Below are 13,722 nucleotides of genomic sequence, written 5' to 3' on the forward strand. Positions count from 1 at the left end.
CCCAAGGTACTGGGATTATAGGCATGAGCCACCATGCCTGGCCTCACTTTCTTAAGCTTAAGTGAAATAGCTGAGATTCCAAATTGTTGAATAAGGCACAGTCTATTCCTGAAAAGTAAAAATGAATTTCATATTGGTTTCAGATTGATATCACAGAGAAGAATCCTGACAGCTACCTCTCAGCAGGAGAAATTCCTCTCCCCAAATTGTACATTTCTATGGCATTTTTCTTCTTCCTTTCTGGGACCATCTGGATTCATATCCTTCGAAAACAACGGTAAATTATTACTTCCTTGAGTCCTTCAACTTAGAGTGTGTTCAGTTTTGTATAATTTCACCTTTTGTTGGCTTCTGAACCTGGGAGGAGTTGGCACTACACAATCTTGTTTTCTTCCTCTTCTCTTCCAAGGGCATCTTCCCTGGAACACCAGGGAGAGTGCACAGGAGCCTTACTTTTGGGGAGGCCTTCGCAAGCCTTGGTGTTTATTCATATCCCATTGTTTTGTTTAAAAAGCAAATGTGAATATTTCAATAATATATAAGCAAAATAAGATATATAAGCAAAGAGTTTCCATAGCAGAAACCCCACAGTTCAGGACTCAGAGCGAGCATGTTGGTTCCACTCAAGGGCTGTTTATTCTTGAGAGGAAGTTAGTTACCGTGACCCACTGCTTGGCAAGAGCATCAAGTCACTGCTTAGTCCTGAAAGCATTAGTCCAAGGCCTGGTGGAGATAGAGTCTCTGCTTGCTACTGGAGAAAACATCTTCAAAGTCCGTCTACCTGGCTTTTGGCCTTTTTTCTGAAACCCCCGAGGCTTTAACTTCCTGTTCTTGGTTCTTCAGGGAGCAGCTGCATACACCTGAATTCTCTGTCTCTCTCTGAGAAAATTGAAAATAAAATATTAATATTCAGTTAGAGAATAGTGTGAAGTACTTGTTATAAGGCCTGTAAACTGAGTACATGATGGTATGTGAATATGATTTAATATTATTATATGGCTTGATTTAAATTCATAAAATAATCACCTGCAAATACCTCTTTGTCTGAAGCATTGGGGCAGACACTCTTTAATCCCTAGTGGCCTCATTGTTTTCTAAGGGACATGCTCAGAATCTTGTGCGTGGGTTCCGCTGGGTGCAGTTGCTGGCGCCTACTTGTTGTACTATCCTGTATCCCCACCACATGGAAAGAGTTTCTTGTTTACTTGTGAAGGACCTCCATAATCATATTTAGACTACATTATCAGGTAGCCATTACTAAGAAGGAAAGTATCCTACAAATTTAGGCCATAGAAGGTTCTTTTTTTTTTTTTTTTTTTTAAGAAAGTTTTACTTCTGCCTTTATTAGAAAAGTAAGGACAAGGAGTCAGAAGACCTGATTTCAAGTGTCAACTTTGACTGTGACTTCCTGTGTGCCTTGCTTCACTCTAAATCTCTTTTTTTCCCTGACTACAAAACTGGGACATTAATAATTACTCTGCCTTCCTCTTGGAGTCTTAGATTCTTAGATTGGTTATGTGATTCCCCCCAGAATAATGTATATGAGAGGGCTTTTCAAGTCAGGGTGCTACACAAATGTGAGGTGCTTATAAAATAGTTTCCAAGTGTTCAGTGGTATTTTAATTTTCCTTTTAGTTAGTGATGGCAATAGTCACTTGTTCCCTTATATAAAATTGTGGTAACAGTTTTAAATTTGTCGTTAAATGAGGCTGACCTACTTTGTACAAGTCTCACCTCTAACTTTTGTTGGAGTATAGAGTACATACAAGAATGTCTCATTTAAGACCCGACCTCCCCCTCTGTTCCCCCACTCCCATTTTCCCAGGAGTCTTATAGCTAGTTCTGGTAGGTTGGAAATCCAGGTGATATAAAGGCATGTGGTTTCACAGATACCAGATACATTTCACAGTCTATAGCCCCTTAAGCTAGAAGGAACTGAGAGATCTTTGTTTCATTTAGTGAGGCCCAGAGAGAGGAAGTGAGAGACGTGGCCATCATCGCCTGACAGAGCTGGAATTGGAACCCAGGTCTCAACTCTGAGTGTAGATAGAGCTAGTATTTGAGCCCAGGTCAGTGTAGCTTCAGAGCTTTGTTCTTTCTATCATAGCACTGCCCCTGCATTGATGTTTTAACTGTGGACTGCAAGTCAAGGTTGCCAGGGTGTGTGAGTGAGCACAGGTTTTGCCCCTGGGTAAGTCTCATTGCCATTCAGTAGTGACAGACTACTCTGGCCTTCACTTCCTTTTTGACCTTCAAGTAGGTGGGCACTGGGACAGGAAAGTACTGAGGAGGAAATGAGCCCGGAAACTGAATGTGCGTCAGTTTGTAGCATGCTTTCATTGTCACTCTGTGTAAGGTCCCTTTCCTATTATTATTATTCCCCTTCACTTCCTGTCCCCTCTCCCACTCCTTCCCAGCGTGGATAGCCACTCAGATGTGTTTAACATGCATTTTTGGATATGTTTTTTTTTAATATATAAATGAGAATGTTTATTGGTGTTGTGTGTATTTTAAATATGTATATAAGCTGTACTATTCTTGTACATTTTTCACTCAGTAATACCTTTTTTTAAGATGTGGCCACCTGGCTATGTGTGCATCCAACTCAGGGATTTTTACCTACTCCGGAATATTCCATACCCTGCATCCACAGTTTATTGCTCTGTCCCTTTAGTGATGGACACATGCCTAGGTTGCCTCTATCTCCCTGCTAGCCCAGCAGGGCTGTCATGAACCTCCCTCCTGCTCCTGAGATCCCCTGTGGGTCTGTGCAGCCCAGGAGCTATAGTCTCAGAAGGAGGCACACTGGGTCATAGGTAGACTCTCATTTAATTTTGCTAAGTGCTGCCTGGTTGCTCCCCAGTATGACAGCACCAGTTTATATTTCTGCCCAGCGGTGCATGAGGGTTCCCGTTTCCCCACATACTCCCCAGTACTAATATCTTAATTTTTGCCAGTCTAATGGGTATAACTGGTACCTTGTTTTATTTTGCATTTTTCTGAATATTAGTGATGTGGATTATCATTTCAGGGACTTATTAAACATTTGAATTTTTCCCCTTGGGACTGCCTGTATTCTTTGCATATTTTTTTGTTGGGTTTTCTTTTTCTTATTGCTTTGTTTGAGTTTCTTGCATATTCTAGATATCCATTGTCTGTCTTAGACACTGCAAATTTATTCTTCCAGTCTGTTAAACTTGTATGTAGTATTCATCGTTGAATACAAATCTTTCATTTTAATAGAGTCAAGGCTGTGTAATTTTAGTCTTTTGGGCTTGGGCAGTGCCTGTTGGATCTTAGGAAACCTTTTTCTAACTCAAAGTTCACAAAATGTGTATTTTATATTTAGAGCTGAAATCTGTCTGGAATCCCCTTATACAAGTGTGGAGTAGACATCCAGCTTTGTTCTTGTGTATAAGTTCGAGCTGATTTTTTCCCCATGTTAATTATTACACAGTCTATACTTTTCTCACCAATTTGCTATCACCTTATCATATAACAAGCTTCCCTACACGCATGAATCTATTTCTGAGTTCTCTAGTCTATTCCATTGGTTTATTTGTCTGAATAACAAATAAACTGCACTTCTAAGCACATTTTTTACTGCTCTGGCTTTGCAGAATGTCTTGATATCTGAGAGTGTGAGTTCTCTCCTTGTGGCTCTTCTTACTCAAGTCTTTGTATATTAATACTTTATTAATAGAGTTTTCTATTTTCCTGCATAATAGTCTTATCTGTCCTATTAAGTTAATTCTTAGGGGCAAGTGGGAAGGAATAGAGGAATTTAGTGCCTGTCAGCCCAAAGGTAAACTAGTCCCTTTGAGGCCATTGGGGTGTAAGTGGGTGCTTTATACCCCTGGCCTGGGGTGTTTGGTAGGCACTAGCCATTGGAGGGGAGAGGGACATGACCCCTGTGCCTCCCCTTTCCATCCTGCTGCTGACTTCCCAGCCCTCCTCTGCTCTGGGCTGCAGACTTCCCCTGTAGTTGCACCAAATCACTTTCTGCTTTCCTAGGGATTCCATACTGTTTTGTCAGATCCATCTGCCTCATTCTTGGCTTTCCCAGGGTGGTTTTTGGGGAGGAAGCGGCAGCCTGTGCTAGATTTCCATCCTGTCAGGACTGGAACCATCCTGTCTGGCTTCAGAGCATAACTCTCAGTTCCATTCACACATTCAGTTGGATGTTAGAGATGATTGTATGACTCCATTCGAGGCCTTTTCTACCAGCAAAAGCTACTTTTTAAAAAAAAAAAGCTTTCATGTTTGTGGTTTGGTCAGATTATATTTACTGCATCTCTTTATAAACATAGCTGATGCCTAGAGTTTTGGCTGTCCCTTGGGCGGATGGAATCTTCTTTTAATTCTTTTCTCTCTTTTTTTATAGGAATGATGTATTTAAAATTCACTGGTTGATGGCGGCTCTTCCTTTCACCAAGTCTCTTTCCTTGGTGTTCCATGCAGTATGTATTAGCATTTTAGGGGTCATTCATGACATAATGTACAATGTCTGTGTGAGCAAGAAAACTAAATTAGAAGAAAAGGGATAGATTGGTGGGAAACAAGGTGAAAGAATAGACTTCTCATAAAGTCCCCTTTTGTCTGGGAGGGACTGGCCATGGCAGTAAATGTTCACCACCTCCCCTAATACAAGACTTAAGACATCTTCTGATACTACTTACAGACCCACAGTTTTTCTAGGATACTTGTTTTCATTTTTTTGTTTTTGTCATTTCTTTTTTGTTTGTTTGTTTTTGTCATTTATTTTCGTTGTTGTTTTTACCCTCCATTTCCATGAGTGAGGTGTATTAAATAATCAGCTAAACAAACATTTCAGCATGGGTTATTATGAGATAGCTGCATATAGAAGACAGACCTGGAGATCAGTTACCTTTTCCAGAAAAGGTGACCTTAGACCTTAGGTCCCCTGCCAAAGGGCTAGATCACTCCTCAGTATTGTTACTGAAAGTAACGTACCCAAGGCACTTGTCTCCAAGGCTGCATCAGAAGAATGAGGACAAGTGGTTTGAAAAGAAGGAAAGAGAGTTTGTTAATTTGCCAGCAAAGAGGAAGTTGGCAGACTCCTGTCTCACAGTACCAACATCCTCCTGTCATTTCTTGAGATGAGAGTGCCATCTGCCAAGTTGTTTCCATGACTTTCATGTTTCCAAATATTCCCTCATGTTCCTACTTGATTTGACGTTCAGCATTAGCATACTTAATTTGAGAGAAAATTGATTCTATTATGTAAAGATTGAGGCATAAGAATTGAGCTTCAGCTTGAATATTTAGGACTGATGTGAATTGAAACGAACTAGCCAGTGGGGGTAAGATCACAACTTCCCCAGTCTGGGCCTACATGGTACTCTCCGACCACACTAGTGAGGGTGATTGTCTCGAAGCATGCACTCTCCTGATCCACTAGAAAGTGTCCTCCTAGGAAAAAGCAATAATGTATCCAGTTACAATGTCAAGAACTGACAGTTATTTGGATAATTTCCCATTTGGGTCTAAGTTAAAAGACGCTTTCTGGAGACATATAGCTAATGAATGATAGGGTCCTTGAGTCACTTTAATATCTAGATAGCCATTTGGATAGAATGAAAGATGTATAAATTGATGTCAGCTTTGTGAGTTCTGCCAGGAGGCATTTTAGATGCTCTACTAAAACTTGCCACTTGTTAAAATGCATTATTGGTGGCTTTAAGTAGCTCTAAATTTGCAGATATTTTTAAAGAAAAAATAGTTGAAACTGGGTGATTCCACATAGATTTTTTTTTACCAATGATTGACTTATTTATTTATGTATGCAGCAGGAACATGAAAGATAAAGTTCTTGGCCAGGATACTGAAAAGACTTGTGACATTTGGACCTTGGAGGTTTTTAAGAAAAGAGTAGACAGCCATTGCCAAAGTGAATCACTTCCTTCAAGAGAGAGACCTGGGCTGAGTGTCAATGACATTAAAATTTCGTGTCGAGTTTCTTAAGCTACCTGATATTTGTTAGTACACTCACATGCTTAATTGTGAATTGTGAATTGAGAAGTGAGGCATTAGGCAGTGGTGGAGGGAGGACATGTCCTCTCCTGAGGTCCTCTGAGGTCATTTCATGTTTCACTGTGCTCTAAGATATGTGGTAGGTCAACCTTTCTGAAATGCAGTTGTTTGATTTCAGATCGACTACCACTACATCTCCTCCCAGGGCTTTCCTATCGAAGGTTGGGCTGTTGTGTACTACATAACTCACCTGTAAGTATGCAGGTACATGTGAAATACTCATAGCATGAATGACATACAAGAGAAGTGGGGCTAGGCAGCATCCTGCCCCAGATTGACTGGCCCTGCCCTCCTGTGGCAGGCTGTCTGGGCCCTTGCTATATACCCAGGCTGTGGTGCACAGGTGGCTGTCCAGACTTGAGAATTTGGACTTGTTGGCTTGCTTCTGCTTTTCTGTGGCCATTAGCTGTTCAGGTAGTGGGTGCAGAGCTAACTGTGTGCCCTAAAAGAAGTTTTGCTCACATATGATGTATTTCTTGAATTTGGCTGCCTACCTTTTACAAGAAGCGTGTGGACTCATGGAATGAGCTGTACAGTCTAACTGGCAGAGTGAGAGTCTAACGAGACCCATTGGTGTTTCTTCATTGTTCTCTTCCAGTTTGAAAGGGGCACTACTGTTCATTACCATCGCACTCATCGGCACTGGCTGGGCTTTCATTAAACACATCCTTTCTGATAAAGACAAAAAGATCTTCATGATTGTCATCCCACTCCAGGTAAAGGAACCCTAATCCTACTTGTCACTTCCTCTCTGGGCACTTAGCAGGGGTTAGCTCTGTGCCACTGTGGGAAGAGGGAGTCACCTCTCTCAGCTTCTGCTATTGGGGGTTGAAGATTGGTATTCTCTTTCTGAATTCTGACAGACCTAGACTTCGGGTTGTTGGACTGGGAGACATTTGACCATTAGTGTCTTTAAACTGGCCTGTGGATGCCTCAACTTTGAATAGAGAGCTGCCGAAAAATTAGGGAGACATATGATACTGCTTTCTCTTCTGCATCCATTGGTCCTAAAACAAAGTAGTTCTCTTAGTGAGGAAGCTGAAACACAGAGTATCTGATAACACAGTCCTGTTATCTGGCATTTAGAAGAGTTATTGGAGAAGCTGGGCCTAAGGACCGTGGGCATCATGGCTGAATGGCATGTAAAGTGCCACCTGTTCAGTATCTGAGTGACTGCTGGGCTCAGGGTGCCTAAAAAGCAAAGTGTCCTGGTTATTGTTATGTAAAAAATTATCCCAAAACTTAGTGACTTAGCACAACAATAACATTAATTTTTTCTCTCAGTTTCTGTGGTCAGGAATTTGGGAGTGGCTTAATTGAGTAGGTCTGGCTTGGGGTCTCCTGTGGGTATAGTTAGTGGTTGGGAGCACCTTGAAGTCTGCACTTGCATCTGTCTCCTGGGCTGGGAGCAACTGGGGTTCCTGGGGTGTCTTTCTGTGTCTGCATGGTCTCTAGCGTGGCATTTTCAGGTAGCTAGTCTTACAAGCTCAGGGCTCCACAGGTCCCAGGAGAGAGCTGGGCAGAAGCTGAATCTATCAACCTTGAAAATCACATGGCATCACTTCCTCCTTACCATATTAGACAGAGCAGTCACAAGACCCATTGGTGTGAGCAGTCACAAGCCTGCCCAGGTTCAAGGGGACAGCACAGAAACTCTGCTTCTTAATAGCAAAGTGGTAAAGTTCTGGAAGAGCACATGGGACTGGAAATAATGCTGTGGCCACAGGTTGGGCATCTGTAGGCCCATGTATACCCCACATTGGGGCTGCTGTTGTTGGGATAGTCCACCCTTGCTTTGGGGCCTCAGGAACATCTTGTGTCTTGCAGGTCCTGGCAAACGTAGCCTACATCATCATAGAGTCCACTGAGGAGGGCACAACCGAGTATGGCTTGTGGAAGGACTCTCTGTTTCTAGTTGATCTGTTGTGCTGTGGAGCCATCCTCTTCCCAGTGGTGTGGTGAGTAACCCACAGGGAGGAAGTCTGCGTGACGTGACAGCTTGACTGTCAAGCTAAACTGGCCATTCTCAAATTGATCTGAATCAGACAGGACATGTGTTTGAAAGTATAGCTTCCTGGGTTCCAGGAAGCTTAATCAGTCTCCAAGGGCGGCCCCTGTGTCTTTATTAAGTTACCCAGGGGATTCTGGTAGAGCTAGTCTGGCACCGTGGGCTGGTCATGTAGCAGAGTTCTTTTTTTGAGGTGGGGGTAGGGGGAGCAACTACTTTTTAATGTCTTTTATAAATATTCTGGAGGAGAATCATGCAGTGCTGCCAGCATGGGACACAGTCCTGGGCCACAGCCTGCACCCTCCTTTGCAACTGGTCCTGTGATGGCAGAGCCTTTCATCTCGCCTTCATTGTTTACTGTGACCCCTGTGCTATCTCCAAAATAAAGAAACACACCATTTTCTCCCCTGGTATGATTTTTGTTGTCGAATTACCACTGCTGAATGTACCTTCTTTCTGAGCTGGGTTTTGCCTTTCGTGACTGTGGCCATCACCATGTCACCCACACCAGCAGCAGGAAGTCTATTCAGTTGTCCCTTGGTCCCCTTGACAGAGATGATGTACAGATTTTTAGCTCCTGTGTTGTCAGCACAATTGATCACGGCTCCTACCAGAAGAACCAGGGAAATCTGGAATTTCACACCAGAGGACTCACCATGTCCTCACTCATCACTTATATCTTGAATGCCAAAAAAGGACAGAGAGCCATTTAGCACAGTTCTAAGGCAACAGAGAAAAGTTGGGAAACAAGAACTTAGTAGCAACCTAAAATGGCAGCCTGAATTTGTTGGGGAGAAAGTTGGAGAAATCCCATAAATAGCCATTTCTTGCCAAGTTACATGGAAAATGAGGAGGGACATTAACAAAGCTAGTGATAGTTCTCAGCACGCAAACATTTTCAGTATCTTCAGAACGGTTTGCTCCATTCCTGGAAATGGCAGTTTAGGTGCATAGATTGTGCTTTGATTACATGGAATGAAGTGTTAGTGCCCAGTCAGTGGTTGATGAGAAAGAATATCCTTGTTAAATTACATGCGAAGTGATGGACCTTCTTGGTTCAGTAAGATACTAGTAGAGGAAAGAAGGCTAGCAAGAATAAAACACTTAGTTCACCTTTAATGATCTAGTACTTCCATGGCTATTTGGATGTGATTAATTCTTTTGAAATAAAGTTTAAAGAAATAGACTTGCTTGCCTTCTGTTAGAAGTGAGATGCTTCGTATTGCAGTGCCCCATGTAGTACATTAACATGTTTTAGAACCCTGGGGTTTGTCACTTACTCTGATTATTTAGAACATAGTGCCAGTGAGATGTAATCCTCATTCCAGCCAGTTAGTTTCACTCTTCACCCTAATTCACTCTTCACCCTAATCCATCGTACTTCACACATGGTCTGTGTCAGTTCAGCAGAGGAAGTACTGAAGTGTCTTTTTAGTCACCACGGTCTTCCGCCGTCTGCCCAGGAGTAAGTAACTCAAGCATCTGTATTACGGGGTTGGAGACCCTACTCTAACGTACACCACTATTAGAACAGTCAAATATAAGAAACTCAGACGAGCTATAGAGGTACAAGTGCCCCTTTTCTGCCACTCGTTAATTATAGCACTAATGAGTAGATGTCAAATGGCTAGATTCCTTAAAGTAAATGTACTGAAAATTACTGTAAAATGAAAAAAAGATCAGTAAGTACTAGAGAAATGATTTAAGAAATGGCATCAACAATATTTGTAAATGTTCATATTCAGCTAGCATTGCTTCAGGGCCAGCTTGGTGCTAGTTAACTTCCCAATACTGCTCCATTCAGTTCTCAAACAGCCCACTCTCACAGGTGAGCAAACTGAGGCTTTAGAAGTGATTTGTTAGCCAAAAAGAGTGACAGTGTCAGACCCCGGCTCCATTCTGTGGCGCGGTCCTGTCTGCCTGCACCCTGCTAACCCTTTAGAACAGTTTCTCCATTTGTGGCTTTGGACTGTGCCTAGAACTCTGATCTCAGCTTCTATAATAATGTTATTGTTCCCCTGTCTGAACTGTCATGGTGGTAGTTAATTACTAGCACATCATAGCTGAAAAAAGGACTCCCTGGAGGCTGGCATTTTTCAGCGGAGTTATAAATCTTCACTCAATGAAAAGAGCTTGCAGGAAGCCTTGTGTCCCCAGGTCTTGAACCTAGACTTTAGAAGTCATCCTGTGACTTTCTTCTAGGGTTGATTCTCTCCCCATGGCAGGTGAGCTCAGAGATGCTTCACTGTCTTAGGAGTGTTGGGTGGGAGGACGGTCGTGGGGATGAGAAGCTCAGTAGAGGGTGGGAGTGTTAAAGTGTTCTCTCCTCACACTCTGGCGGCTGCAGACTTACATGTTCGCCAGCAGAGGGCGCCTTTACCTCTCAGCCTTGAGCACCATACATGGCCAAGTGTTGATTATCCCAGATCCCTTTTTTAGGGACAGTGCTCTAAAATTATCTAGTCCAACCTTTCAGTTTATAATTGAGGAATTCAAGGCCTCGAGTTACTAGTGCTGGAAATAGAGAGGAATGCAAATTTGTCAGCTAACCTTTTGTTCTCCAAATGTTTATTTTTAGGTCAATCAGACATTTACAAGAAGCGTCAGCAACAGATGGAAAAGGCAAGTTCCCTCGTGCTCTTTTTGTGCTGCTCAGCTTTCCCTGAGCCTACATGCAGGGCCCTGCTGAGAGGTGGGGGCAGGCCTGTTGAGTCTCAAGGTGCTGTCTTCCTGGGGGACAGGCTGGGGGAGTCCTGGAGGCCCACTTTGTAAGAGCAGTGGGGGCTGTTGGATGGAAAAGCAGGTGTTGAACACTACAGAGACTGGGGGTGTAAGGCTTGGGGGTAGCTGCTGCTTGTTGAGATGATTCATTTCATTTCCACCCGTGATTGTGATTTTCACCTTCTCAAAACTGAGTCAGAAAGAAAATCTTGTCTTGGAAGGCCCAGATGACACTTTACTGTGAGAACAGGAGGTATAATGGATTGGAGATGGCTATGTGTAAAGCAGTCCTTCCTGCTGACTTAACACACTTTCAAAATAGATGTGTTGGTATTAATTTAAAATGAGTCTCTGAAGCCAGAAAGAACCTTTAAAATTATTTGATATTTAAATAGTCCTGCCATTATAACCCTTTTACATCTCCTTGATTTTGCAACCATTTCTCCTAAGTCAGAAAAAAAGGTACAAAGAAAATGTTTTGTATGTTTCTGGGCCTATTTGAATAACATCTGCCATAGGCTGCCATGGCTCAAACGGGAATTTCAGACAGCAGGGGTTTGAGGAGCAGTGCTCTGTGGAAGTCCGGAGCTGCCTCTGGATCTGTGAAATCATACACCTGATGCTGATATTAACATTCTTTAAGGCAGATTATCTATTACTGATAATAAAAAGAAATAGTTTTTTTGGTTAATGAAATTTTGTTGCTGACCTTTTTCTGATTATAAAGGTAATATTTATCTTTAGAAATTTGGAAAGCATTATAGTGGCTATAAATCTTATCTCACAAAGTTGGTATATAACTAATATCACATTATTTCTTTAAATTGAATTAAACATGACCTCAGGGCTTCACCCAAGGTCAAGTAAGATCCTGGCTTCTTATTGAGAGCACAGTATTCGGAAGATCTCTTTAGTTTTGGCCCAGAATAGTTAAGTCATGATTCTTGATGTGTAGATTCACGCAACTCTTGCCACTGGACAGCCTGTGTGTGTGAGTCTTGTGCGGGCTGGGAGCCCTAGCCAGGCTCCCTAGGTCTACCCAGCTTCTTGAGTGTGGCCTGTGCCTGCTTTTGTCGTCTTTCTAGTCCTGGGAAATAGCCCTTCTCCTCTTCTCATTTTTTCCCTCAAAGGCACTGGATTCCTTTCTTTTCCCTCTGGAATATTCTCCGTGATAAATTCTTTTCAGTGAGTTTAAGCTGGAATGTCGTCTGAAGAAAGCCTCTGCTTTTAGCCTGGCTACATAGCCTTTCCTGGAGGCCCTCCTGCCTTCTTGGGGTAAAGGAAACATAAAAACAAAATAATTGAATTAAATTAATTTAATTGAATTAAAATTTTTTTTTTTTTTTTTTTGAGACAGAGTCTCGCTTTGTTGTCCAGGCTAGAGTGAGTGCCATGGCGTCAGCCTAGCTCACAGCAACCTCAAACTCCTGGGCTCGAGCGATCCTTCTGCCTCAGCCTCCCGAGTAGCTGGGACTACAGGCATGCGCCACCATGCCTGGCTAATTTTTTTTATATATATATATCAGTTGGCCAATTAATTTCTTTCTATTTATAGTAGAGACGGGGTCTCGATCTTGCTCAGGCTGGGTTTGAACTCCTGACCTTGAGCAATCTGTCCGCCTCGGCCTCCCAAGAGCTAGGATTACAGGCGTGAGCTACCAAGCCCGGCCTGAATTAAAATTTTAATAAGGTATCATGCCACAAACACAAAAACCCAAGGTAAAAAATAAAAAATCTACCTCCTGGGAATAATTAGGGATATTCTCATCTCCCCCATCCCCTTATATCCATGTTATATTGAAAGGTGATTTTATTATTTTTGTAACTTAGTAAATAAGTTTTATTCTTATGTTAATATAATGCAATGACACCTTTTAACTTTTTTCTTATACCCTTCAGTATTTTCAAGTTAGTTTTCCTGGCTATTTGGCTGAAAATGTTAAAAAATTCCAAGGGCAGTGTTTTCCAGTTGGTAAGGTTTATCTGCATTTTTCTTCTTGGCTCCTTCTTGCCACCTATGTGAGCTCTCTGGCCCTTCCTGCCCATTCCCTTCCGCCTTCATCTCTCTGACTGTGCTGCCTCTTCATTTTCTGGTCTTGCGATAGCGGGCACTTAGCGGGCTGGGGGTGTTGTGGAGACTGTCTCAGTGACCACTGATTCCACCTGGGTTGGTCCTTAGCTGAGGATCTTAGTAAAGTACCCTGCCTGGGACAGACAGCACAGCAGGTGAGGCCCAAGATGGGTCAGCATCGCCCTCCAGCATGTGAAGTAAAGAAAAACTTTACCGAACTGGGATGGATGCTTTTGTCCTGGCCTGGGGCACATTAGGTAGTTGCTCTCTTTTTCCACCAGGTGACAGCATGGGACCTCTTCTGAGAATGAACGTAAAAGCAGGAAATCACATAGGCAAACCTGGGCTTATATCCCCCACTCTCAGGATGACGTGTGTTAAGAAATCACCCATTTCTCATCAGCAAATATTGTAAACTCTTTGAATGGGGGATAGAGTAGATTAGAAGGGGAGTATCTTTTCAATGCACGTTCTTTTCTCTGAATTGATTTTGATTTGGTCCATGGGATGCTTTTTTTTTTTTTTTTTTTTTTTTTTTTTTTTTTTTTTTGAGACAGAGTCTCACTTTGTTGCCCAGGCTAGAGTGAGTGCCGTGGCGTCAGCCTAGCTCACAGCAACCTCAAACTCCTGGGCTCGAGTGATCCTTCTGCCTCAGCCTCCCGGGTAGCTGGGACTACAGGCATGCGCCACCATGCCCGGCTAATTTTTTTTTATATATATATCAGTTGGCCAATTAATTTCTTTCTATTTATAGTAGAGACGGGGTCTCGCTCTTGCTCAGGCTGGTTTTTTGAACTCCTGACCTTGAGCAATCCGCCCGCCTCGGCCTCCCAAGAGCTAGGATTACAGGCGTGAGCCACAGCGCCCG

At 42.6% G+C, this 13,722-nt stretch overlaps 1 protein-coding gene and 1 pseudogene across 4 annotated transcripts in view; one reads left to right on the plus strand and one right to left on the minus strand.

Moving 5' to 3' along the window:
- The window catches only part of GPR107 (G protein-coupled receptor 107), a 75,547-nt gene that overhangs the window by 26,938 nt on the left and 34,887 nt on the right, over positions 1-13,722 (plus strand). For 3 of the 4 annotated variants that reach the window (XM_020289533.2, XM_012772231.3, XM_012772232.3), the window contains exons 9-14: positions 144-277; positions 4,385-4,460; positions 6,173-6,246; positions 6,653-6,770; positions 7,882-8,012; positions 10,641-10,684. In XM_020289533.2, coding sequence (XP_020145122.1) covers positions 144-277; positions 4,385-4,460; positions 6,173-6,246; positions 6,653-6,770; positions 7,882-8,012; positions 10,641-10,684 — 577 coding nt within the window. Of the gene's footprint in view, positions 1-143; positions 278-4,384; positions 4,461-6,172; positions 6,247-6,652; positions 6,771-7,881; positions 8,013-10,640; positions 10,685-13,135; positions 13,189-13,722 lie in introns of all 4 variants that reach the window. The other variant, XM_012772233.3, reaches the window with a different exon arrangement.
- LOC105875299 (large ribosomal subunit protein uL14 pseudogene) lies at positions 8,314-9,198 on the minus strand (annotated as a pseudogene).

Source organism: Microcebus murinus, chromosome 12, assembly GCF_040939455.1.
Source record: "Microcebus murinus isolate Inina chromosome 12, M.murinus_Inina_mat1.0, whole genome shotgun sequence".
Classification (NCBI taxonomy): domain Eukaryota; kingdom Metazoa; phylum Chordata; class Mammalia; order Primates; family Cheirogaleidae; genus Microcebus; species Microcebus murinus.